Source organism: Colletotrichum spaethianum (genome assembly GCF_022836535.1).
Source record: "Colletotrichum spaethianum MAFF 239500 DNA, contig12, whole genome shotgun sequence".
In the NCBI taxonomy this organism is placed as follows: Eukaryota; Fungi; Ascomycota; class Sordariomycetes; order Glomerellales; family Glomerellaceae; genus Colletotrichum; species Colletotrichum spaethianum.
The window spans coordinates 122,339-145,614 of NW_026054782.1; the positions used below are offsets into that span (position 1 = coordinate 122,339).

General features: G+C 52.2%; 8 protein-coding genes across 8 annotated transcripts; 5 read left to right on the plus strand and 3 right to left on the minus strand.

The window, feature by feature from the left end:
* Positions 1 to 421: 421 nt before the first annotated feature.
* Positions 422 to 1,141, plus strand: ColSpa_05349 (isonitrile hydratase; the record flags this gene model as incomplete). Its single annotated transcript, XM_049271561.1, has 1 exon — positions 422 to 1,141. One exon carries the CDS (start codon positions 422 to 424, stop codon positions 1,139 to 1,141), a length of 720 nt encoding a protein of 239 aa, XP_049127518.1.
* A 537-nt stretch (positions 1,142 to 1,678) lies between these two features.
* On the plus strand, positions 1,679 to 2,749 carry ColSpa_05350 (pyroglutamyl-peptidase 1; the record flags this gene model as incomplete). The annotated part of the gene is made up of 2 exons (XM_049271562.1): positions 1,679 to 1,788; positions 1,849 to 2,749. The coding sequence occupies 2 exons, from the start codon at positions 1,679 to 1,681 to the stop codon at positions 2,747 to 2,749; spliced, it is 1,011 nt and encodes a 336-aa protein (XP_049127519.1).
* A 4,366-nt stretch (positions 2,750 to 7,115) lies between these two features.
* Positions 7,116 to 8,858, plus strand: ColSpa_05351 (acetamidase; the record flags this gene model as incomplete). Its single annotated transcript, XM_049271563.1, has 1 exon — positions 7,116 to 8,858. One exon carries the CDS (start codon positions 7,116 to 7,118, stop codon positions 8,856 to 8,858), a length of 1,743 nt encoding a protein of 580 aa, XP_049127520.1.
* A 1,140-nt stretch (positions 8,859 to 9,998) lies between these two features.
* On the plus strand, positions 9,999 to 12,191 carry ColSpa_05352 (subtilisin E; the record flags this gene model as incomplete). The annotated part of the gene is made up of 2 exons (XM_049271564.1): positions 9,999 to 10,961; positions 11,139 to 12,191. The coding sequence occupies 2 exons, from the start codon at positions 9,999 to 10,001 to the stop codon at positions 12,189 to 12,191; spliced, it is 2,016 nt and encodes a 671-aa protein (XP_049127521.1).
* A 125-nt stretch (positions 12,192 to 12,316) lies between these two features.
* On the minus strand, positions 12,317 to 13,000 carry ColSpa_05353 (uncharacterized protein; the record flags this gene model as incomplete). Its single annotated transcript, XM_049271565.1, has 2 exons — positions 12,317 to 12,441; positions 12,502 to 13,000. 2 exons carry the CDS (start codon positions 12,998 to 13,000, stop codon positions 12,317 to 12,319), a joined length of 624 nt encoding a protein of 207 aa, XP_049127522.1.
* Positions 13,001 to 14,124: 1,124 nt separating this feature from the next.
* ColSpa_05354 (uncharacterized protein) lies at positions 14,125 to 16,911 on the plus strand (the record flags this gene model as incomplete). Its single annotated transcript, XM_049271566.1, has 2 exons — positions 14,125 to 14,775; positions 14,830 to 16,911. The coding sequence occupies 2 exons, from the start codon at positions 14,125 to 14,127 to the stop codon at positions 16,909 to 16,911; spliced, it is 2,733 nt and encodes a 910-aa protein (XP_049127523.1).
* A 659-nt stretch (positions 16,912 to 17,570) lies between these two features.
* ColSpa_05355 (versicolorin B synthase) lies at positions 17,571 to 18,887 on the minus strand (the record flags this gene model as incomplete). Its single annotated transcript, XM_049271567.1, has 2 exons — positions 17,571 to 17,792; positions 17,859 to 18,887. 2 exons carry the CDS (start codon positions 18,885 to 18,887, stop codon positions 17,571 to 17,573), a joined length of 1,251 nt encoding a protein of 416 aa, XP_049127524.1.
* A 1,987-nt stretch (positions 18,888 to 20,874) lies between these two features.
* ColSpa_05356 (guanine nucleotide-binding protein negative regulator 1) lies at positions 20,875 to 22,236 on the minus strand (the record flags this gene model as incomplete). The annotated part of the gene is made up of 1 exon (XM_049271568.1): positions 20,875 to 22,236. The coding sequence occupies one exon, from the start codon at positions 22,234 to 22,236 to the stop codon at positions 20,875 to 20,877; it is 1,362 nt and encodes a 453-aa protein (XP_049127525.1).
* Between the last annotated feature and the right edge of the window lie 1,040 nt (positions 22,237 to 23,276).

Below are 23,276 nucleotides of genomic sequence, written 5' to 3' on the forward strand. Positions count from 1 at the left end.
GTCGGAGTTCAGGCTCATGGCATTGTTTGGAACCATAAGTGCGCTTGTACGACGTCGCATTGTCTGTGCGCGCAGACTATTATTTGGACTTTCCATTTGCCCAAGTCGGGACTCAAATGATGATTAAGTCAGCGAAAAGTGGTATGCATGGACTGTGGCTTCTTGTGCGCCTTCCAAGTTCCGGCCTGTCTCGGAACTTGTGACAAACGTTGGTTACACGACTGAGCTCATGAACACACCCCTTAGTCATTTGGTTGTTGAAAAGAAAACTAACTAAGTGGGAATTGATTTAGCTATATAACTCTATCCAAACCAGAGTGTTTTCCAATTCATACCAGACTTCTATCGCGATCGCTTTATCAATCTTCTCAAAAACCGGAATCATTTCCTATTAAATTACAACCACTTCCTCACAATAATCATGTCTACTATTCGCATTGCTTCTCTGGCCTACCAGTACCAAACGATCGATGTCTTCGGACCGTTTGACGTCCTCAGCTCTGGTAGCAAGCTCGTAACTCAGCTCCTGAAGGAATACCGCCCTGTGAGCGATGAGCTTACTGCTGCGGCACCAGAGGTCGAATTTCACCATATCGGGGTTACTTTGGACCCCGTGGAGCTGACCGCTGGTGTCTCCATTGTTCCAACGGCAACTGTCGACAACCCGCCGGAAGTTGACATCCTCCTCCTTGGCGGCCCTAACCCAGCAACTTTCACGCTGCACCCTAAGTTTGTGGATTATATTCGTCAGCATGTTGCTGCCGGCAAGCTTCTCTTCACCAACTGCACTGGGTCTTTCGTGGCCGCTTTAACTGGGGTTCTGGACGGCCGAAATGTAACAATCAACAATGCGGAACTTGAATGGATCAAGAAGCGCTTTCCGAAGGTCAACTGGACTGTCGAGAACAAGTGGGTTGTAGACGGAAACATATGGACAGCTGCAGGAGCCGTTGCAGGCATGGATATGACGGCTCACTGGCTCAAGGAGAACTTTGGAGAGGAGGTTCTCACGTTGGCAACCATGGGTCTGGACTTTGAGCCCAGAGATGTCAAGGGCGTGCTCAACGTCATTCCCAAGAGATACGACTCTGCGGGAAACCAGATCACAACACACGTCTTTCCGTACTATGACTCCTACTGAATTTGTCTGGGAAAGGTTCTAGACCCATATCGGCTCAGGTTCTAGATAAGCGTTTACAATATTGGTTTTGCCAATAAAATAGCTCTGAAGAATCTGAATTTTGTCACAGAAGGCAGATTCGGTGCATGTATATTGTACGCGTTAATATTTTGAAACGAAACAAGTTGACTAGGGATGGCCAAAACTCAACTCAAAATAAAGCTGAGAAATATCGGATGAACCGGTATTTACGTTTTGCAGTGGGAATTCTTATCTCGACTTGGTAAGACAGTGCGAGGGGGCCCTTGATCCCAAGTGCCGGGGCTCGACTCCGATATTAGGAGATAGGTGGGGCCTGGGAGTCCATTCCGCGCTCAACTTTACACAAAAATCATCGACCGGCAAGGTTCACCGTTGAAAACTGGCATGGGCAAGAGATAGGAACCGATAAGTGATAACACATCCATAAATACTCCCAGCTTGCCACTAACGTTGTGGTCTCTCTTTCCGTAGTCTCCAAAGTCAATTTTAGATACCCGGATTGAGGTGTCTGTCAGTATGGTGTTCGCGACAATCATTAGAGTTGCTCTCGCGGCTGTGATCGCGCAGCCGGCTCTAGCAGCTCGCAAGAACATTATCATCGATACCGACATTTTCAGCGATTGCGAGTCAGTTTGTACTTTTGAAGTCCCTCACAGTAACGGCCCTAACATTTGAGGATTCTCTAGTGATACTGGCGCGCTGCTCCTCGCCGCAACCTCTCCTGATGTGAACCTGCTTGGCGTCAATATCAATTACCCCTCAACCTACTCAGTTACCGCAACGTCAGCTATCCTCGCCCATTATGGCCTGGCCGAAGTTCCCATTGGAGCGCGGCGGCCACTGACCAACGAAAGCTTTTTCGACACCTTTTCGTATAACCTGGGAGAGTACGCAAGCAAGATCTCCTACCATTTTCCAGGGGGTTCCATTCCGTTTGAGGCTGCGGAAGAAGCGTGGGACGCGGTTTCGCTCTACCGCAAACTACTGGCCGAGGCAGATGAGCCCGTTACAATTGTCTCTATTGGCTTCTTCGAGAACCTTTCTGGTCTGCTTAACTCCACCGCAGATGTGCATTCGAACCTTACGGGGCCTGCTCTCATCGCGAGCAAAGTTTCGGAACTGGTCGTGATGGGAGGTGGGTATCCATCAGGAAGAGAATTCAACTTCTTTGGAGACAACCCGCTTCGTACGGCACATGTAGTCAACAACTGGAAGGGCCGCATGGTCTTCTGCGGCACGGAGGTGGGAAGCATTGTTTTGTCAGGCAGCAAGCTCCTTGCCGATGGCCCGTTATCGGACCCGGTTCGCCAAGCGTACATTTACTACAACTTCTACAAACCTCGAGAGTCCTGGGATCCTCTTACGGTTCTGTATGCGATGAAAGGCCTAGGCGACATTTTTGAGTACGGCAACATCAATGGCCACAACTTTGTTTATGCCAATGGTTCAAACGAGTGGCTTTTTGACGGGAATGTCACTAACCAATTCTGGCTGAACCTTAAGGTGGATAATGTCACTGCCGCCGCAGCTCTCGACAAGCTTTACCTTGAAGGATCATTGTCGGTGGTAAATGGGACAGACGCATAGAGAGCTAGAGCCGAGTTTGTCTTATTAGCTGGCAATTGATCAACGTATGGAAGGCAGTCACGCCAACTGAATTCGATCTGGGCATCAAAACAATCTCGTGTATACTATTATAGAACTTAATGCTATGGTGCTTAGTTGTCACTATGCAACGATACCCAGCCCGTTATCCATCAATATAAGTGGATCAGTGATATTCCGTTTTCCGATACCGAACAGGCACTGGTCTGTCAAAAGCGTGCGTTCCGAAGGGCATCGCCCGATGGCGTGAATTGGCCTTGGCTGCATCCACGGGATCGAGAATCTCGACATCCAAATCCTTCATAAGTAGGAAGGCCGACACCAGAATAGTGTTCTTAGCCAGGGTCTCGCCCGGGCACCTCCATGCACCGCCGCCAAACGGGAAAAAATGGCCCCTAAGAGCTGCTGGATTCGATAACTTAGCATTTGAATCATCCCGAGTAGACTTTTCCCTTGCGGAATCGACTGTCCCTGTGTAGCAGGAGAGGGGCTTTTGCAGTGGGCCGCTCCTAGGGTCATCTGGGTATTCTAAAAATCGCTCGGCCCAAAAAGACTCGAGCGAATACTCTGGAAGCCCGTTAATGATTCGGCCGGTGTTCCAAACAGACTCATCCAGTCCTCCAAGCCAATTAGCAGACATGCCACTGGCACCTGACTGGAGGGCTGATAAAGAGTCTCCATGGAGACGAACGCCTGCGCCAACCGCCTTACGGCCGATGGTTCCCGCAACATGCAAGCGGAGGGTTTCGCGGTAGACGGAGTTAAGTAGGGGAGCTGATGATAGTGCTGTGTAGTCAATTTGCGACTCTGTAGCCTCGGGCTGGATCAGCAACTCTCGTCTTAACCGGGAAACGAGAGATTGGTCGAGAAGGATGTGGAGAATCATCCAAACCGCCCCTGGTATTGTGTTCGCTGTCGTACTGTAGTACGAGTGTTAGTAAAAGGTCTTAAGTATCAGTGTTTGGAAACAACCTACACAAACAGAAAGCCGAGCAGCAAACTCGAAATACCTTCATCTGAAAATCCCAAGCTCTCATATCGCTGCACCATGTTTTTCACGTAACAAGTGCCCCAAATCGGGTTAGACTCTGCGTTGCCAGGCTCTTCGTCATCGTGGTAGGAGTTTGCGTTGCAACACTTCCTCCAAATATCAAGGTTTTGCAGCATCTGATCTCTAGAACGGTACTGTGCGGGATAGAGCCAACGAGGGCTACCACGCGAGACTACAGGAAATGCATCGTAAAAGGCCCAGAAGTCTCTGCAGAACGTGGGGCAGATGTTGAACAAATTTTTGCCATAGAGTGCCTCGACCTCGGCCTTGAAAATAGAGTCCCGCAAAAAGGTATACAGATCCGGTATAACCACTGACTCTGGGTCCGAATGGTGAGGTTGGCAGGGCCAGAACAATTCACTAAGGTTGCATGAGAACCTGCCCATAACAAGCCTTAGGTTTTCGCCGTTCAAAAAGGTGGTGAAGTCCTTTCGTTGGTGCTCCATGATCCTTCTTGACTCATCTGGGTGGGAAGTCGAGTGCTCTACTCCCTTTTTTGCTTCGAAAGCCGAGATATGATCATGGTTGAAAATGTGGTAGTCAACCTTTGTCAGGCCAAAGAAAACTGTCAGAGCGTCGAATATTCCTGGAACCGGTACGAGATCTCTGGATGCCCTGAAAAGCGACCGTACTCCGTCTCCAGGAAGAACGTAGTGGAGTGAGCCCACAGGCATAGAAAGCGAGAGGACTGGATTTTGAATATTGATCCTGCGGACAAGTTAGCAAATCGTCTGTACTGGATAAATGCACCGGAATGCCTTTTACCGGAGAAGAGGACGAAGAAATGTCTCGGCATCGAAAAGAATGGAGTATGCATGTCCCAATCCAGGAACTAGATATGGAGGAACAGGCGATGGGCGATCTTCAGAGCTCTTCGGCCTCCAGGTTTGAAACATGAATCTAATGTAAGTGAAGAGGTATGTAAGTATGAAAGGGACACTTAGGACCGCGATCATAAGAGGAAAAGTTACGAGATCATGCTCAAAAGGCTCACTAGTGCCAGAAGTATCAGAGCCCAAAGAAAACATGTCCATGTTCAGGTCCAGATACATTTTGAAGTATTTCTCAAACTTCAAAGCCACTCCTCAGAGCCTTCCGGAGAGAGTGTACTTTTATCATCATATATCTGAGTGATAGATTGTCACATGAAAGACAAGCACATCCAGTTAGACTGATGGTTGCGTAACGAGGCTTCCACTTCAGTCGGGAGGTGACATTCTATGGACAAACATGCGGACCAACATCGCTCGCTACCTTGGTTGTGGACTTATCACGCAGTTCATGTTGGCTGTGTAGACTTGGCTGTTGCAGTTGCATGACGCCCTTGCATGGGTATGGCCCCAAGGCCGCCATTCAGCGGTCTTCAGCAAAGCGTGTAGCAAGGCTGCAGAAGCAAACAATTTGACACTTTAGGCACACGTTCCGATCCCGATTAGTCCACGAATTCATTGCCCTGTTGGCCATCCCATGATCGCCGGCTGACGTGATATCTGATCACATGCGGGACTGCTCAGTTATTTCTATATTAGGATTTCTGCTTGATGCGATTGGCTTGTCGTTCTTTACATTGTGGCTTTGAGTCGACGCCACCGAGTCATAATACATCTAATTTAGAAAACCTATCCTGCGAAATAGGGAATGATGTTACTGACGCGAAGGGACTATACAGCTGCCTAAGAGCTGAACATTGAAGGCTTGGGGGCGAAACCATTCAAATACTCGGATTGCAGTCAAAGATTCAAATCAAGATTTGTGGGACTTCGTTGGCATACATGGGTATGGAAGGGAGGTTGGTGCGGTTCGGTTGGAACGGGTTGTCTGCTGCTTGCGGTTCTGTTGGAAGATGCAATCCTGTCGGTTAGGGTTGATTGGACCAAAAGGTAACTCTGCCGCAGGTGAAGGACCAATTGTTCCGTAGAATGCACTGTGATGACTTATGCAGTTGCTTTCAGTCGAAGCGCCATGGAGGACAGCCGCAGGAGCAAAGCCGTCTTAGCACTTGGCACACATCCTCAGATAAGGCAGGTAGGAAACTAGGACTCCTTGTTCAACTCAAGATTTCGATGTGGCGATGGCGACTTGAGCAAATACATCCACAAAGTTTACTTCGAATCAAGTGTGTCTACATTCGCGCTCCGTTTCATCTCACTGTTTAGTGTCGAGATAAAGAGGATGTCTGCCGTACAGTTCTTATTCCTTGGGTGATACCAGAGCCGTGTACTACCCGGATTGCCCTAATATGTTCTGTTCTCATTTCCTTCCCTGATCTTGTCCTCTTTGTCTTTACTGACCTTGCTGGCCCTGCCAGTCCCTGCACTGCACTATTATCTTGACAATCAATCCATCGGAATACTGAAGCACCAGAAAGACAACAGTGACGGGGGATTAGTCAAGGGATTGAATCAAAAGGAAAGTAAGGGGTACGCGAAGGATAACAATGGTTCGCATGCCCTTAGTTCCATCAATTTACATCCTTGAGTCCTGTCGGGCACTTTCTGAAAACCGAAGCTGCGATGAAATGACTGATGTAGTAAGAAGAACCGAAATCACGTGCTGACTAACACTCGATTGATACTTATTGAGACAAACTTTGGTTTACTATGGTCATTGTTGTATCGGTAAGAGTATTCCCAATATAATTCACCATGCACGCACCAACTGGCTCTAAGTGCCCAATATGACAGCATCTTACGTAGTCGAGGATGTATGTTAGCGGTACGATCAAACTATCGTAACACCTAGATATACGTTACTGGCGTTATATTCAAGCCCTGGGGCCAATCCAAACATCTCGTTGCGGAGTGTAGGTTAGGGAAGTGATTGGGTTTGCAAAATCCATCGGCAATAAATCCTTGCATTACATAGTTAATGTCTGCTTATATTAGATCAGATTCCGGTCGTCCATACTGCGAAAGAACAGAACCAGGATCGGGTTGATGCCATCGTATACGATCTCCCACGTAGTTCGGGTGTGCGCAGGAACCTTCATGCGATTCAGAAGCGTACAGCACTGGGCAAGTTTGGCCACAGTTGGGGTAAGAGCTGTTAGGTTTCCCCGCATGATGTCGGCCTAAATCCAACACACAACTCGGAGAAATCCTAACCGATGCAAAACGCTATGACTTCCTTTCGAATGCATGCTGCCAGTCTTGTACCGAGGTAGTTTGGATATTCGTTCCACACTCCTACTCAAGGAACCACACACTCACAGAATCATTTTCAAGCCGCAAGTCATCCTGAAGCTTCAAGTCAATTTGCTCAAGCAGACTCTTTCATTACGCACCATCGCCTCTCATTATGTCGTCCCAGCCAAGAGAAGCGTCATGGAAGGCCATTGCCCGTCGCAAGCAGGCGGAACGTGCGGCACGTATACCTTCAAAATGGCACATACCATCCAACGCCATCCCCAAAGACCCACCAAAGCTTCAGGATGGACCTCAGAATGTCCTCGATGTACCACGCCAATTTTTATCACGGTCTGAAATCTCCATTACCGAGTCATATACCATTCTTTCGCTGCTCAAGGCCATTTCATCATGTAATCTCTCCACGACACAGGTTGTTGAAGCATTCTGCCACCGCGGGGCTATCGCACACCAGCTCACAAATTGCCTGACGGAACCTCTCTTCGACACAGCACTGGAGCGCGCGCGATACCTGGATGAGTATATCCGTGAACATGATGCGCCTCTTGGGCCTTTGCATGGCCTCCCGGTGTCGGTCAAGGACACCTTCAATGTCACTGGTGTCGACACATCAATTGGTCTTGCATACCTATGCCATAAGCCCGCCACACAGAACGCGCCCTTGGTCGACCTCCTCCTCTCACTAGGATGCGTCATCATAGCCAAGACCAACGTTCCGCAGACACTCGGGAGCCTCGACTCGGTGAACAACATTTTCGGCCGGACGATGAATCCTATCAATCGGATGTGCACCGCTGGCGGGTCATCCGGCGGTGAGGGCGTGCTCGTCGCCATGAAGGGCTGCATGATCGGCATCGGAAGCGATATCGGGGGCAGCATCCGTGTGCCCGCCATGTGCAACGGTGTCTATGGCTTCAAACCTTCAAATGGACGCGTGCCTTTCGGCGGCCATGCTCTGACCGGAATTCAGGGGATGAGTCGCACATCAGTGCAAGCTGTCGCCGGCCCGATCGGCCGGAGTGTCGAGGATATCGATACCCTCATGCGCGAGATCGTTCCTCGAGCTGCGTTGTGGGGAGAAGACTGCATGCCTGCTTCGTGGTCACCCAGCCCCCACGGATTACCAGTACTTGGCAGCGGCAAACACGGCGAATTGGTTGTTGGTGTGCTCCGCACAGATGGAAATTGCAGCATACACCCGCCGATTGCCAACATGATGGACGAAGTGGCATACTTCCTCGCGACGACACCCAACGTAAAGGTCATCGAACTGCAATGTCCCAAGGCATTGACCAAGGCGCAGTCCGTCATGAACAAGCTCATGGGAGTCGATGGTCATGTCAAAATGGCCGAGATGATTGATGCGATGGGCGAGCCACTGGTACCGTGGACTGCGGCGCGTTTCAAGAAGGGGAAGCCTCAACCGCTCACACGCGTGGCCGAGTTCCAGGCGCAACGCGCCGAGCTGGAACGAGAAATGCTGAGGATGTGGGTTGAGGATGACGAGTGTGGTCAGCGGCGGCAAAAGCTAGATGCCATCATCTGTCCCGTTGCGCCGCATCCCGTGCCGCCGATCGACGGCTACAATGCTGTTGGAATGACCAGCAGTTGGGTTCTACTGGATTATCCCGCGGGAACAGTGCCTGTCCGCAACGTGAAGGAAAGTGATTTGCAACTGGGCCATCCGCAGGGTGGCAAGGTCCTGGGAAGCTGGGATGAGAGAAATCGTGAGTTGTGGGACGAAGGCAAGATTGATAGGAAGGTTTATCTTGAGACTCCGTTGAGTGTTCAGGTAATCGTTCCGAGGCTGCGAGACGAGAAGTTGATAGAGGTCATGCGCTGCGTAGATATGGCCTGTAAAGGAAAAGGGGGCAACGTCCACGCGAAGCTTTGAGGCTTAGTTCTGGTCCAGATGGGACACCCAGAAGTATGGCAGACTCTTATTACCACCACGCCTTTTATCTGTCTATGCGATGCAATAAATGAACGGTTGCTTCCGGGATCGTACTATTGCATCTGTCTATATTTCTTCCCGACCCTGATCATCGCTGCTGTCATCTCGTTGCCCGATTGAAAGAACGAACAAGTGGGACAGGAAAAGAAGGCGGGAGGGTTAGCAGAAAAGAAGGAAACGAGGCGTGCGTAAAGCGAGTAGAGACAGCGAGAAACAAAGTAGGAACACGTCGTCCTAAGTCTGGAGCTTCCAACGACAAACATCCTCAATCGAGTAGTACCTAGCTGACTTCGCATCTTGCCGGTTAAAGATTGAGAAGACCTCGGAGATAGCTACCGTTGGGGCTTTCCTAACAACCCGGGCAAGGGCATGATATGCGCCAAGGTTCCGTTGCATATGCGCCATGCAGAACAACAAGGATTCCCTCAAGTACCACCTTCCCGTACGTACCTCTTCGCCCGTTAGGGAATTTTCTTAATGATACCACCGACCCCTGTAACAACGGTTCCCATGCGGCAGGAGGAGTGAGTTTCCAACATGATTTAACTGTCTCTCAAGTTGAGCCATCCATTACGACCATGGAATGATTAGAAGAATCTTCCAATCTTGCTCAATTGGCCTCAAATGAATTCGATTTGCCCCACACCGAAGCCGTTGCTTATCCATCCGCATTTCGACTTGTAATGTTCTCGGTTGGGAATGCGCCCCTCTTGCAGTGTGATAGCTGATGAACCGCTGACCGCCATTCTTTTCCAGTGCGCCTGCCCAGATCTTGATCTTGGGGTTTTATATATTGCTATGGCATGCAGGTATGATATAGGTCCAAGAGGCTCATCCGATCAGAAACAGTGTCCCTGGGGGCTGTTTCTAGCGAAGAAATCCTGGTTACAATGGTTGCTTGGAGATCATCTGTTGCGGCTCTGGCTGGTATCGCGACTGTCACTGCTGCTTCAACTGCCAGGAAGGACAGTGCCACACCAGTAATCGAGCAGGCAAATGTTCCTGGCGCCTTCATCATTGAGTTTTCTGACGATCAGGCAAGTGAACAAACTGCACTCCCCGGAACACCGTGGTTTCCTAATGCTTGAAAAGGATGCCACTGGGTTTCTCAACCAAGTAGAGACAGAGATTGGCGTCTCAAAAGTGTCCCAGCGCCTCAAACTGGACTCCAAGGTTTTCAAGGGCGTGTCTATCAACGTCGAGAATTACAATAATGAGACCTCTAGCATGATTGCATCACTCCCTCAGGTCAAGAAGCTGTGGCCCGTATCCCTCATCAAGGTCCCCGATCTCGAGGTGTCTTGGACTGGCAAGGAGTCCAAAAACAAGCGTCAGACGAACTCGACCAATTGGCCTCCTCATGTCATGACGCAAGTGGACAAACTCCGCGCGAAGGGCTTCACCGGTGAGGGTCTACGCATTGGCATTGTCGATACAGGCATTGATTACACCCACCCTGCCCTCGGAGGCTGTTATGGTCCAGGTTGTCTGGTTGAGTTCGGTTATGACCTCGTGGGCGAGTCCTATGACGGCACAAACGCACCCGTCCCCGATGAGGACCCGTTCGAAGAGTGTATTGGCCACGGCACCCACGTTGCTGGCATCATCGCGGCAATGGAGAATCCCATGGGCTTCACCGGTGCGTCTCCCGGCGTCAAATTGGGCATGTATCGCACGTTTGGTTGCAGCGGCCTGACGTCGGGTGATGTCATTCTTGCAGGCGTTATCAAAGCTTTCGAGGATGGCAGCGACATTATCACGGGGTCCATTGGCAGCCCAAACGGGTGGGCTGGGGAAGCTTTTGCAGTCGCAGTCTCTAGGATCGTGGATGCAGGCGTACCCTGTACCTTCGCTGCGGGTAACCAGGTCGGAGGCACCGAGGGCTTGTTTGGCCTCAGCAATCCCAGTTCTGGAGACGGTGTGATGTCCATCTCTTCGTATCAGAACGAAGGAGAAGACAGTGCTGGAAAGGTATCAGCGTTTACCAGCTGGGGACCTAGCTTCGAGCTTACCCTCGCACCCAGCTTCGGGCTCCAGGAGGTGGTATTCTGAGCACATGGCCTGTTGCCCTCGGAGAATATGCCGTGGCATCTGGTACTTCTATGGCGACTCCTCTTGTAGCTAGCATTGTTGCCCTTGTTTCTCAAGTACGTCGTCTGCTCGCGTTGATGCAGCACTCATTCGCTCGCTCGCAGTCAGATGGTGGCTAACATTCAACAGGCGCGTGGAATCAAAGAACCGGACTTGATCAAGAGACTTCTTGCGTCGACGGCTAAGCCGAATCTTTCCCAGAGCTATGGAGACGATGGCTTCGATGCCGGCCTTGGGCCAGTTGTCCAACAAGGTGCTGGTATGGTGCAGGCGTACGCAGCGGCTTACACGAACTCCATTGTCAGCGTCGCTGGCATCTCTTTCAATGACACTGATAACCTCGTGTCCGAGACTTCTTTCACCGTCACCAACGTTGGGGATACAGTAGTAGCTTACAACGTCTCACACGTCCCCGCATTGACTGCTATCACGCTCAACGATATCTACCGCCAAAGCACGCCGGGGCTCTCCACATCTTATGCTACCCTTAAATTCCAGCCCGTCGCATTCAGCTTAGAGCCGAACGCTAGTGCCGAAGTTCGCGTAAGCATCAACCCTCCGGAAGGTCTTGACCCACCAACTTTGCCTGTGTACTCTGGGTGGGTCGTCATCAACGGCACTGATGCCGACGGCGAGATCGCTCTCTCCGTGCCGTACATCGGCGTTGCGGGGTCCATGCAGAACGTTACAGTCCTTGCCGCCCACCGCATTCATCTCAGTCGCAGTGACGACAATACTAACCCAGAAGTGCAGGCCGACACAACCTTCCAGATTGCTGTTCCAGCCAGTCATCCTAAATGGGCACAGCCGTTGCTTAACACATCGGACCTGGTTCTTCCCGCTGGAGTTCTTCCCGACCAGTTTCTGTGGTTAGTCATGGGCAGCGCGGAAGTTCGCCTTGAGGCTATACCAATTGCACCTCCCGGATCCGAGCAGAACCAGGGTGCAAAAGGTAACGGTATTGGGGCCATAACTCTAGGCAACATTGCTGGGTATCCCATGACGTTCAGGAGACCTTTTGGTTGGTTCAGTCCGTGGAGTGGAGAGTTGGCGGACGGCTCATGGGCACCTGCTGGACGATACCAACTGAGCATCTTTGCTCTTAAGATCATGGCTGATAGAGCCTTGCCTGAGAGTTGGGACCGATATGATTCCCCCGAGTTCATCATTCGATACGTGTAGAGGCCAGACTACGAGCATTCTCGACTCGCCATTGAGGGCAAGCCACACATAACAAACACCTATAGAAGCAGCCATGCATGCACTGTTTAAGTATTGCTATGTTGACCAATGCGATCGGACTACATCTACCTTGATGTCTTGTAAAATTGGTTCAGGGCTAGCTCTTCAAACGCGATCGCTTCAAGCGCTAGCTTCTGGACAAAGCCTGGGTCAAAATTCTTGTTCAGGTATGTAATGATCATAGAAAGACCTTCAAACATGTAAGCATCAAGTTTCTTGGGAGTGGCGCATTCCAATCGGAGAAACTTACCTGCTCCTGCTCCACCTCCGGTCCAAAGTTCACCTTTGCCCTCACCGTCAAAGTCCTTCTCCTCGACTACCCATCTTTGGTCGAGCCACTCAGTCTCGGGATGAATTTCCCTTACGATCTTTAAGAACTCTCTGTTGGTTGTGGCTTTCTTGCCCTTCAACACACCAGCGCTAGCTAGCCAGGGGCTACCGATACAGGTGGTCAGCCACACCTTGGTCTTGGGGAACGCTTCTTTCATGAAGCGGTCGGCAGAGGGCGGGCGATGGTCGAGCAGAGGACCACCAATGAGGACAAGGTCCAGGTCTCTGGGGCAGTCGTCGTAGGTGATGTTAGGGACGAACTTTAGCCCCGGCGTCATCTCGGCAGGTGCGAGAGTCGAGGAGATGAAGAAGAACTCCATGTCAACAGGGTGACTGGCCCATTGAGCGAATTCTGGATCAAAGTCTTTGACCTTGTTGTAATATGCGCGAGAAAGGTTGCCGAAGAGGTCGATGCCCATGATGTCGCTCAATTGGACAGCTTCAAGCATAACCCCGATGCGGACAGACTTTTTTGACCCGAGGGTTGCCATATTGGGACTCTGTGATAATCCAGTTCCAAGATTGCCGATATTTGTCTAAGAGAGATGTTGCATTAAGAGTGGTGTGTAGGGCAAACACGCTGAGGAAATTCGGTAGCAGTAAGAGGGGTTTATATCGATTCCCACATGAGAGGAGCGAAGAGTCGCATCGTCTCCGCAATAATGGAGCCTCTGCATGTCGAGCTTGCTCTCCAAAACGGCCTGACTCAGCCATGCTCTGCAGCTTCAAACATGGATCATGTATAGCCTCCTTTGGGTTAACGTCGGTCTCCAGTTTCCCGATGCGCTGAGCGTCTTTCATCTGATCTTCGAATTCTATCCCCACTCCTCGACCGGGTGGATTCGGCGAACCACCCACAAAACAATATGTCCGCATATGTGTGATGCGACGTGGTTCAACGGCACCCTAGGATCTTACGGACGCGACTTCTGCTCTTGGTAAGAACCCCGCCAAGAAAAAATTACGTCTTGGATATCGGCGGAAAGCGATCGAGCAGACAGCAGTGAATTGAGCGATCGGTAATTGGATGCGGTGATGTTATGTAGCTCAGACTCGGATGGAATCTGGCGTCGGCGGGCACGTTGAATTGTTCACTTGGTAGCGGACTCCGACGTCGTTGTCTTGTGGGTGGTGCAGCATCCCGGAATACGGCCCCACGCCGAGAGTCGTAAGACGGCAGGCGCCCGTCATCGATGCCTACTCTTGCCCAAGGGGTTGCCGTACTTGCATGGAAGCTACATATCATCGAGCTCCTGCCTGAACTCCCGCAGCCTGAGTCGATCTATTCGTGTCCTCCAGTGACGGTGAGACGTCTGTGGCCAAGGAAGGAGACGTCAGGTGCCTTCCTCGGATATTGCAGCGCCTTCGATGGTTTTCTGCCACCATCGTCAATAATCACGTACATAATATCGGGCATCCAAACGCCATGTCTCTAACTGCCATCATCGTCCATTCTCGCATCTCAGTCCGTCATATAATCGCCGTTACCCCCTGTTAGACCAGTCAATGTACTACATCCATCCCATCCGCATTTCAACACATCATGGAAATCAATGGCCCCGAGCCCGCAGAATACGCCTTGCTGCAATCGTTGTTTGTCGAATCCGATACGTACTGTCCCATCGAGCCGCACTATATTTCCAAGTTATTGCAGCAGCAAACAGACACTTCCCCTATAGTAGACCTTGACGACTTTCCAGATTTACAGTCGCTTATAATTCCGGAACCAATGTTTTCTTCCGACCACGACTTTCACAGCGCCACCACCGAAGATGTCATTGCAGACTCGTTGGCAGTCCATGACCATAGCGACGTACTGAAGCTGGCACTGGAATCGACTTTCCCCAATGTTCGATTCTTGCAAGCAGCTCGAAAACTAGAGCTCCCGATGCTACAAAGCGATCCAAAACGAGACATGAAAGCTTTGGCCCGCACTATAGCGGAAGCGAAGCTGGATGGTTTCTTTTGCAAACCAAACGAATTGCCCCTGGAGCCTGTGGACGACAGAAAAGATGAGGGACTTGGGATGCCTGCCGCCGCTGTGCACTTCCACGCTCAACTGACCCGTGGTACCGAGCCCGACGAACTTGACTTCTCCGAGGAAGACTTGTTCTACGTTGCCAAGTCTTTGCACGACGGATGGGATGATAAGGATCTCGAAAGATTGATTGACCAGGAAATTGGCTGCACCATCGTAAGTGTCTTCACATAGTAAAAGGGCCAACATGCATATTGACCTTCCGTTCAGGAACACGTTCGGGCCCTAACTCCTCCTTTGACTGTACCCTCGCTCAGCGACTCCGATGATTATGAAATGTTCGTTCCAAACGCCGAGGTCTGTGAAATCGACAGCCTTTCTGAACCAGCAAGTCTCTTCCGCGAAGATCTTGAGCGGGCTAGGATGAACCTCAACAACGGCCATAATGATCCACAGCTAGTAGACGCTCCTGTCTCTGACTTTATTGGTGTTCCTTCCGACACACCAAGCTTTGAGATTTTCACGCTGAAACGTAAAGATGTGGGTGTAGAGGTCCCGATCTTGCCAATGTCAGACATTGGGATATCAAATTCCCAAGAGGAACAATCGTTCCGAGCGTTGGTTGGGGGCGTTCCAGGGTTCAACCCCAAGAGTTCAGAAGGAGGTGAAACGGAACTTCCAATAAATGAAGATGAATCTGATTTCAGCGAACAGTTCAGTCTCCTCGTCCAAGACAAGGCAAACGTTATGACAAGAAGACTGGAGCAAGAGCAGATCGAAGCCATTGACGCCGTCGCCAGAATGCAGCCTCCGGTCCTTGACTTTAGTACGCCCGCACCAGACTGGCAGGGCGCGATGCAAGACTCGCCTGCAATGTTTTTCTGGATTTCTCACAATCACCAGGACCAGTTTAGATCTTCCCAGTGGCCGAAGAACTCACAAGAGCAAAAAGATCTCAGATGGATCCCGTTTCCGGTGTCATTGGCTAAGGTTGATGTAAGAGAATCTGTTGGAGATAGCTCTGTGTTGCAAGAGCTGTTTGGAGCTCGTGGGCCAAGAACACTGCCAACGAGCGCCGACTATGTGCAGCAAAGATACTCTCTCAGACTTCTAGAGCAAAACCACGACGAAGAACTACTGATTCCTGACAAAGACGAACCTCAAAGCTTTATTCTTCGTAGCCCTGAAGATAGCGTCATGGACTTGATCAGAAAACGCAGAACAACGCAGGTTGCTGAAGGAGATCCCTCATCCCCTACGTCAGGAGTCAAAGCCCGCCGAGCATCCAACTGTATAACCGCGGCAGGATTAGTGAGGGGGGGCTTACTACTAGGTGAAGACGATACCAACGCAGCTGGGAGGCTGCTATCCAACTACATTAACCTGCGTGCAGCAAAAAGGCTCAAACCATCAACCGGCTCCTCCACTCCAGCCCCAGCTCCGAACACTACTGCCGCTTCTTACCCATCTGCTTCAAGAAAGACCACGCAGAACGCACCCAAGCCTCAGAAGCCTCATGCCAAAACACAGGCTGTCTACGCCGAGGCTCCATACCCTCCCGTGGAGGGTTGGCAAGAAGTGCAACGCATCGTCATCTCAGTAGCCCTCCCACGATGTATCATCTCGGCACTTCAGGCCAACATTCCAGGCATTGATCTTGTAGACCGAGACTTTACAAGGGACAACAAGTGGACCTGGTCTCCAGGAAGCACGAAGCGCGTGGAGATTTGTTCCCCGCTTTCTTACGAGGCCGACATCATCCCATCCCCGGCCACGGGCATCATAATCACCACAATGCTCCAAGTACGGCAAAAGATGATACCAGGTTCCAAAGCCCAACTTTCTCGTATTCGTCAGCGTTTAGCGAGAGTCGCACCTCTTTACGAGCGAGTCATCGTGCTCGTCTCGGAAGGGAACCCCATGGAGGAGCTGGCCGGACCGCTCGACGGCGCCGATGCCGAGGCTTACGCTTCCTTTGTTGCTTTCGCATGTTCTCTTGGCAGCAGCGGCAGCAGTGTCAGAATCATATACGTAGCCGGCGGGAGCCAGACGTTAGCCCACTGGACGTGCGCCCTCGTCGCCACTTACGCGAAGGAAGCTTCTTCCAACGTGCAAAAGGTCATCAGGTCTGAAGAGACGGAGTGGGAGGTGTTCCTCAGGTGGGCTGGTTTCAACATGTACGCTGCCCAAGTTGCGCTTGCAGTCGTCAACGGCACGTATTCAGGAAACGGCCAAGACCGAACGCTCGTGCGGCTCCTACAAATGAGTCCCGCGGAGAGGGCGAACCTGCTGCGAGACTTTCTTGGTGCCCAACAGAATCTGGTGGACAGAGTCAGTGCGCGTTTGGGCTAATGCTGCAAGAGCTTCCGGAAGCTGGCAAACCCTTTGGTAGAGACACGTTCGGACGAATTTGAGTAGGGAGGGGCCGTAGGTGCCTTGCGTTCCCGCCGCCCGCGCGTGTCGTGCGGCCTTCGTCGTGGAATGCATCCAATTGGCTCGGGCGAAAGTGTGTGTGTAGTGACGCCGCCAAGTGATCCAAATCAGACTTCACGTCCCATTCTCGGCCACCCAAGTCGGGTGCTCGGGGGAAAAGCCGTGGCCATCGTTCACATATTTGAAATGTTTTCTCTCGTGATACCGAGGGGACTAGATGATAGATTATTGAGAACGGCCCAGTTCCTGTCTATTTCGATTCCTGATGAAACATGGACATGGGTAGGGAAGAAGAGAAGAAGAAAAGATAAACAGCGGGCAAATTAACAACTAGTCAGCGCCACGATATAACAAGAATAGTATGCCTCCCCTCCCTCGGTACCCTACAGGCTCCGGCCAGCCTCGGCCCATGGCTCGTTGCGAGTCTTCTTGCGGTCTATACGTGCAACACGCTGAAATGCTTTGACCCTGTTTTACATGTAAGGTATTTTACAAGATGATATGGAAGAAGAAAATTGAAACAGATGATAGAAGCGGAATAGACCTTGCATGCACTTGATGTGGGCTTCGGCACTACACTAGGGCGTTGACAACGCGGCGGGAGGGATCTTGTCGCCCTTCTCCAATGCCTGTTTAATAGCGTCAGAGCTGAGGACGGAGCTCATGACCTTGTCAAGCAGGTCCTGGTCAGGCTGTTCAAAGGCCGGGCGGAACGGCGGCAGGACCTTTGTGCACTCGGTCAAGTCATTGATGTTGTTGACGCCGAGGAGGGACATGCGGACGTACTCGGTTGCGTAGGCCTATAGTTTAGGTGTTAGTCGAAAAGAAGGTTATAAGATGGGACGAACGTGTCACGGGAAGCTTACCTGGTTCCACACCGCCTGACCACGCGGTCCAGCTGCGAACATTCTCCACACATCGTTAGTCTCCGGGTCCAGGGATACGTTGATGTCGCTCTGGAACTTGAACACGGCGGGCGGCGCGTTTGGGTTGAGGGTCTGCTGGTAGAAGGCAATGTCCCACGTTCCCGGCGTGCTGTCTTGAGGCGAGTCGGCACGGGAGGGGTCGACAAAGCGCTGCTGGCTGGTGCTGTGGGCACCCATCAGAGCCACAAGGCCGGCGGGCGTGAATGACTTGTCCGCGAAAAGCTTGAAGAGCTTGGTAGAGCTGTCGGAGGGATCAGGAAGGAGTTTCTTGACGGCGGGAGTAGTCGAGTCTTTGCGGCCGACAAAAGTGCGGACGCGAGGGCCGAGGGGGCACGAGACAGTGCCGACATTCGAGGCCATTTGGATCATATCGGCCATGCTGACGCCATACTTCTTGTACTTGGCATGCCAGCTCGACATAATCCCGCAAATCTCTTCGAGGCCCTTGTTGTCGTCGCGCGTCAAGCACTCGTTGGCGAGGATGATGGAGCCATCAGCGCCGGTGCCACCCGTCGACTTGGACCAAGCGGCGGCGTCATGAAAGCCGAGGCGGATGGCGCCGCGAGCGACGCTGTTGCACCGGCCAGCGCTTCCCACCATTTGCCTAGCCATGTCGTCGGCAATGTACTTCCAGATGCAGCATTCATCGCTTGCACACTCCTGAGAGCCTTTGGGTGCAAGGTCAGAGTCATCGTAAAAGGTGTCCACGTCCTGGCCGGGAGCCTCAGCGATCAAGATATCTCTGATCGCCGATCCGGTAGCGGTAAGTTCGCGCTCCCGGAGCCCAACGAGATCGCCAATCAGCTCCGTAGAAGGGCCGCCGCCGCCAATGTTACCGCCGCCACCAAAACCACCGCCTATCTGACGGGTATGAAGCACGGCATCGGCCATCAGTTTCTTGATATCCATACCAGGATGACCAAAGGCAACGCCTGCCGCAAGACCGGCGATGAGAGACGCGGTCTTCATGTTTGCAACGGTTCAAGGTTGGGAACAACAGGAAAGAAGAGTAAAAAACGACTGGAACGAATCGAACCCCGCCCGAAAGTCAGGACTGCTATCAATAGAAGCGAAAGAAGGCAAAGCTGGAAGCGAGAGGTCGGGTGTTATTCTGAGATCCAAAGGAAAGGCGGCTGGCATCGCCAGCTGTATTTATGTGGGATGGGTCAGGGGAAAGCTGCAGAAGAATGTTCCATGAGGCTTCTTTAGCTTCCGGCTCGTGGACTGCCGGCCGCTTGGATAGTAGCGATCCCAAATTTGACTCCTGACGTGAGGAAGACATCGATGGAGCGGCTGCACACTCTGGTCGCTCAAGTCCGTCCATGTTACACATCGCCGAGACGTGCGTTGCGACGACGATCAAAGCAATTTCCTTGCTTACTGTTGTTGTGATATATTCCTTTTGCGAGGACTCGGGAAAATACTGTAGAGTGAACAATTTGCTTATTCTCGCTCCATGAAATACCGACCTTGCGGCCTCATTGCCGATGAAGCCATACATTGCAGGCATTTCGATATGTTTGAAAATTTGATGCTACCAGCTGGACACCCGAGCCAAATCTCTCTTGATGAGTTCGGCGGTGATCGGAGCATGACCGCTATCGCCCCAGGATAGGCTTTGTCGACTCAGGTGAGCAGCACGGTCACTCACGCAACGGTCGGTGCCAAAGGCCAAACGGGGATGCTCGCTACTCCAATGCGGAAATGGGCGGCAGGTTTCTGTCTGTGGCTCATCCGAATTCCCGTGTCATTGGGCTGAGACTGCCTCCTGAAGAATACTAGTCAGGAACGACAGCTCCCCGAAGAGGAAACAGTCTGATCATGGAAAAACGCTTGGTCGTGACACCTTTTAAGGCCGCACACTGGCTGGAGGGTGTTTGATGAGGCGGTACCCAAAGGTCCGTGTCAAGCTTGTCAGAAAAGGGAAACCAATTCAAAGGTTGAGTGACATGGTGATGTGAACCTAAAGAAGAAGTATGCTGAAGTCGTGGGGTGCTCAGCCTCTCTTTCGATCGGCCGTCAGTCGGCGGTGACGACACATCTCCTCCCATCGAAGAGGAAGTGTTGCGCTGATGTCCACCGTTCGGCTGAAGAGAAGTATGCATGAATAGGCATACGATGACATGTGAAGCCTATTCAGCCTCTCCAAGCGTTTGAACATGATATCCGCCGACATGAGCTCGGGTATGCGAGGCAGAAGCTGCACCTGCCAACTCTAAGTGAGTTTCGAGTCGGTAGCCGTGGATTGTGCCTCGGGTCGTTTCTCCTACAACACGGCCTGGGCAAGATGACCATCAACCACGCGTCTAGCTTTCATCTGATGCACCAGGCAGTATCCGACCCGTGGGGCTGAGTGATATGCAGAAAAAAGGTGATTTAGATGGCTTGCAAAGATTGCCCTTGTCTCGATCGATGGTCGGGGGGGCCGAGGCTACAGGACGCGATGCAAGTGTGCAGCACCATTAATATTAGATCGCAGCTGTAGTCGACGGCAGCTGCAGCGTTCCACGCAGGAGGCCTGCTCTCTCAAGCTATCCATGCATCTTGGCTACCATCCACCTGCGTGCCACGAGCTGAACCAACCTTGACCGTAGGACCGCCATCGTTCTATCGACTGCCTGCATACGAATGAGTATGTATCACTGGACACGGTACTAGTGATCGTGCAAGAGGCTCAAGACGAATTGTCTTAAGAAGGACAGTCGCAGGAGCTAGGACTTTTTGGCCTCGTACATATGAGAGTTGCGGGCGTTTTCTCGGTCAGGCACAAACCAGAGCCAGGTTAGGAGTTTGCCTGCAATAATTGCCCAATAGTCATCGTTATGATGCCGTGATTGTCAGTGGTTACCTTGCTAAAGCTTGATATTTCCGATGAAAACGTGTTGGGCGAAACTCCGAGAAGTAAATGGGAGCGAAGACCGAAATTTCGCGCAAACGTGCCCGGGTCGCAGCGAGTTCAAGCGCATTGGGGGTCATGGGCCGAGGGGTCTGCGGTATTCGCTGCGAGTGTCCAGACTTTGAGGGAAGAATCGGGGGTGATGCGTGTCGATGCCAGGCGAGGATGGCCGTTGCCATCTGTAGAGCCGAGCTCATTGTCCAGTTCGCGATCCGCATGGCTGGTCCACGCGCCAGAGCAAGTTGCGACCACAGAGCCGGTGGGGTGGACACCAGCGCTGCCTACGGGTGAAGAATGGGCGGCCCAGTCCCATGACTTGTCCGAAATACCGTCTTTGGCGCCGACGTCCTCGTACACGAGAACAGTCCCAGTCTCTGTGCCAGCCCAGAGTTCGAACCCGGCAGGTGAATCTCCGCTCCCGGGGAACACATCACACGTTAGCCTTTGCTGTGTGGTTGTGGTTCTGCCAACAAGCAGGTTCAGGGGTTGGCCTGTACCCCGTACATCGTAAACTAGGATGCCATTTGCCTGGCGCTCGTTGATAGCCAGATAACGGCCGCATGGACTCCAAATGGTTTGAACAATGCCGTTACCTCCAACATCTCGGCCAAAGTGAGCCTTGGTAACGCCATGAATACTCCAGTTTGCCACGGGCTTGTTCGTGCGCGTCACGTCGTAGAGGCCCATCCAACGGGACCAAGTGCCCGCGGCCACGATGGAGGCCCCAGACTCGTCTGGACACTGACTTGACAAGGTGGAAACCATTCCCTTCATACCGACGCCGCCGCCCTTGAGGAGGTGGCGCTTGGAGGGAATGGTGGGGATGGTCAAGACGGGGCCATCAGAACCGGGTCTCGACACGTCGAAGTGGTCGAGTCGGTTTGTCGAGCCGGCCAGGAAATGGGTCCCAGGCCAAGACCACAGGAGCGACTCAGGACAGATGTACTCCTCCGTCTCCCGCCGAATCAGCTTGTAGGAGCAGAGTGGAGGGGAAGACTGGGACTCTGAGAAGACATGATACAACTGAATGGGGTGGTCTTTGCAAGCGAGCAAGGCGAGTTGGGTTTGCGGCTCAGACAGCGAAAAGTAGGGTGACACGGCTGCCGAGTAGAAGGGCTCCGGGAGCTGCAACTGGCCCTGCGGCTTCAACGTCCGGGGCCGGCCGTTCGGATCGAGTAGGTCAGCCGGCAAGACATAGGCCGACAACCGGTTGTTTGAGGTAGAAGCGACGAGGGTCGTGCCGTCGGCAGTCCATTGAACTCCGCGGAAAAAGCTCGTTGGTCTTGAAGGTCCAGCAGGGTCTCTGGCGGCTACCTCGGTGGTAGCAACGAGATCCATAAAAGGGCCATAGGGGTCCTTGGTTGGATTAGTTATCTGGTGATGCGGCACAATGTCTACATCCTTGGTTTCCGAGGTATGCATCGCTGGCGTGGAGGTTGATGATGACATGCGCTAGCATTACTCAGTGCTCAGCGCATTTAGCGACGCAAAAGTGAGGCTGGTGTGAGCAGGCAGTTGTAGGGAAAAGAATCTGCAGCTGTGAGGATCGTTCTCAGGGCGACGTATGAGAGAGGGTGCAGCAGGAGAGGAGTTGCAAGGTAAAGGGCGGGAGAGTGAACATGTGCCCCGTCCTGTCGAGTGCGCAGCCGTTGATTCGATGAGAGGTGGTGATGTCTTCGTCCTAGCGTTGCATTCACTTCGATTCAAGCTTGAGGTGGAAAACGAGAAAAGACCATACGCTGCTGTGCACCTGCACTCCGGGGAGCGCCCCGAAAAGATATGGGTCTTTTCTCGGTGAGATATCCAGCTGGCAGTCTCACCACTAGCCTAATTTGTTCACCGATAGCCTCACCGAGGTTATAGGCGGATGGGTGTGCGGTGGGGTCATTGCATGGCCCATGTCGAGGTGAGGGTGTGAGGGAAGGAGGGAAGGCGGCGACAACGACCATGAAGAAAGACAAGTGGAAGGGAAAGTGAGAGAGGAGATGCTGCCTCGGCCAGTTCTTTCCCCCTCCTCAATACCTAGGTGGGCCTTGCTGTCTTACAGTGCCTTTCGTTTCAGCCAGGGCAGATTCAGGTACCTCTCTGGGCAGGCGCACAGCGAGGCGGCCCACTGAGATGGCGACGTCATGGCACCGCTAGCGATGCATGTTCCTGGTCCTAGCGCTGATTGGAGTGGGACTGGCCGCCTGCGACGAGCTGAGGCAGGGCACTCGGCAGCAATGGGTGTCACGGACTGCGCTGCTGCTGTCCGCGGCTTCCCTTCCTAGAGAGTCGCATCCAATCTCCAACCCCGCTGTATCCGGACTTGATTCCTCCAAGCACAACGCGGCACTCGCCAATTCACTCGTCAATCAACACTTGACATTCGGTCTGCAATATCTACCAGGTAAGCTTTGGAAATCTCCCAGACCAGCTTCAGGTCGACTGACTGCCGCGCCCACGCTAACCAAACCTCTCTT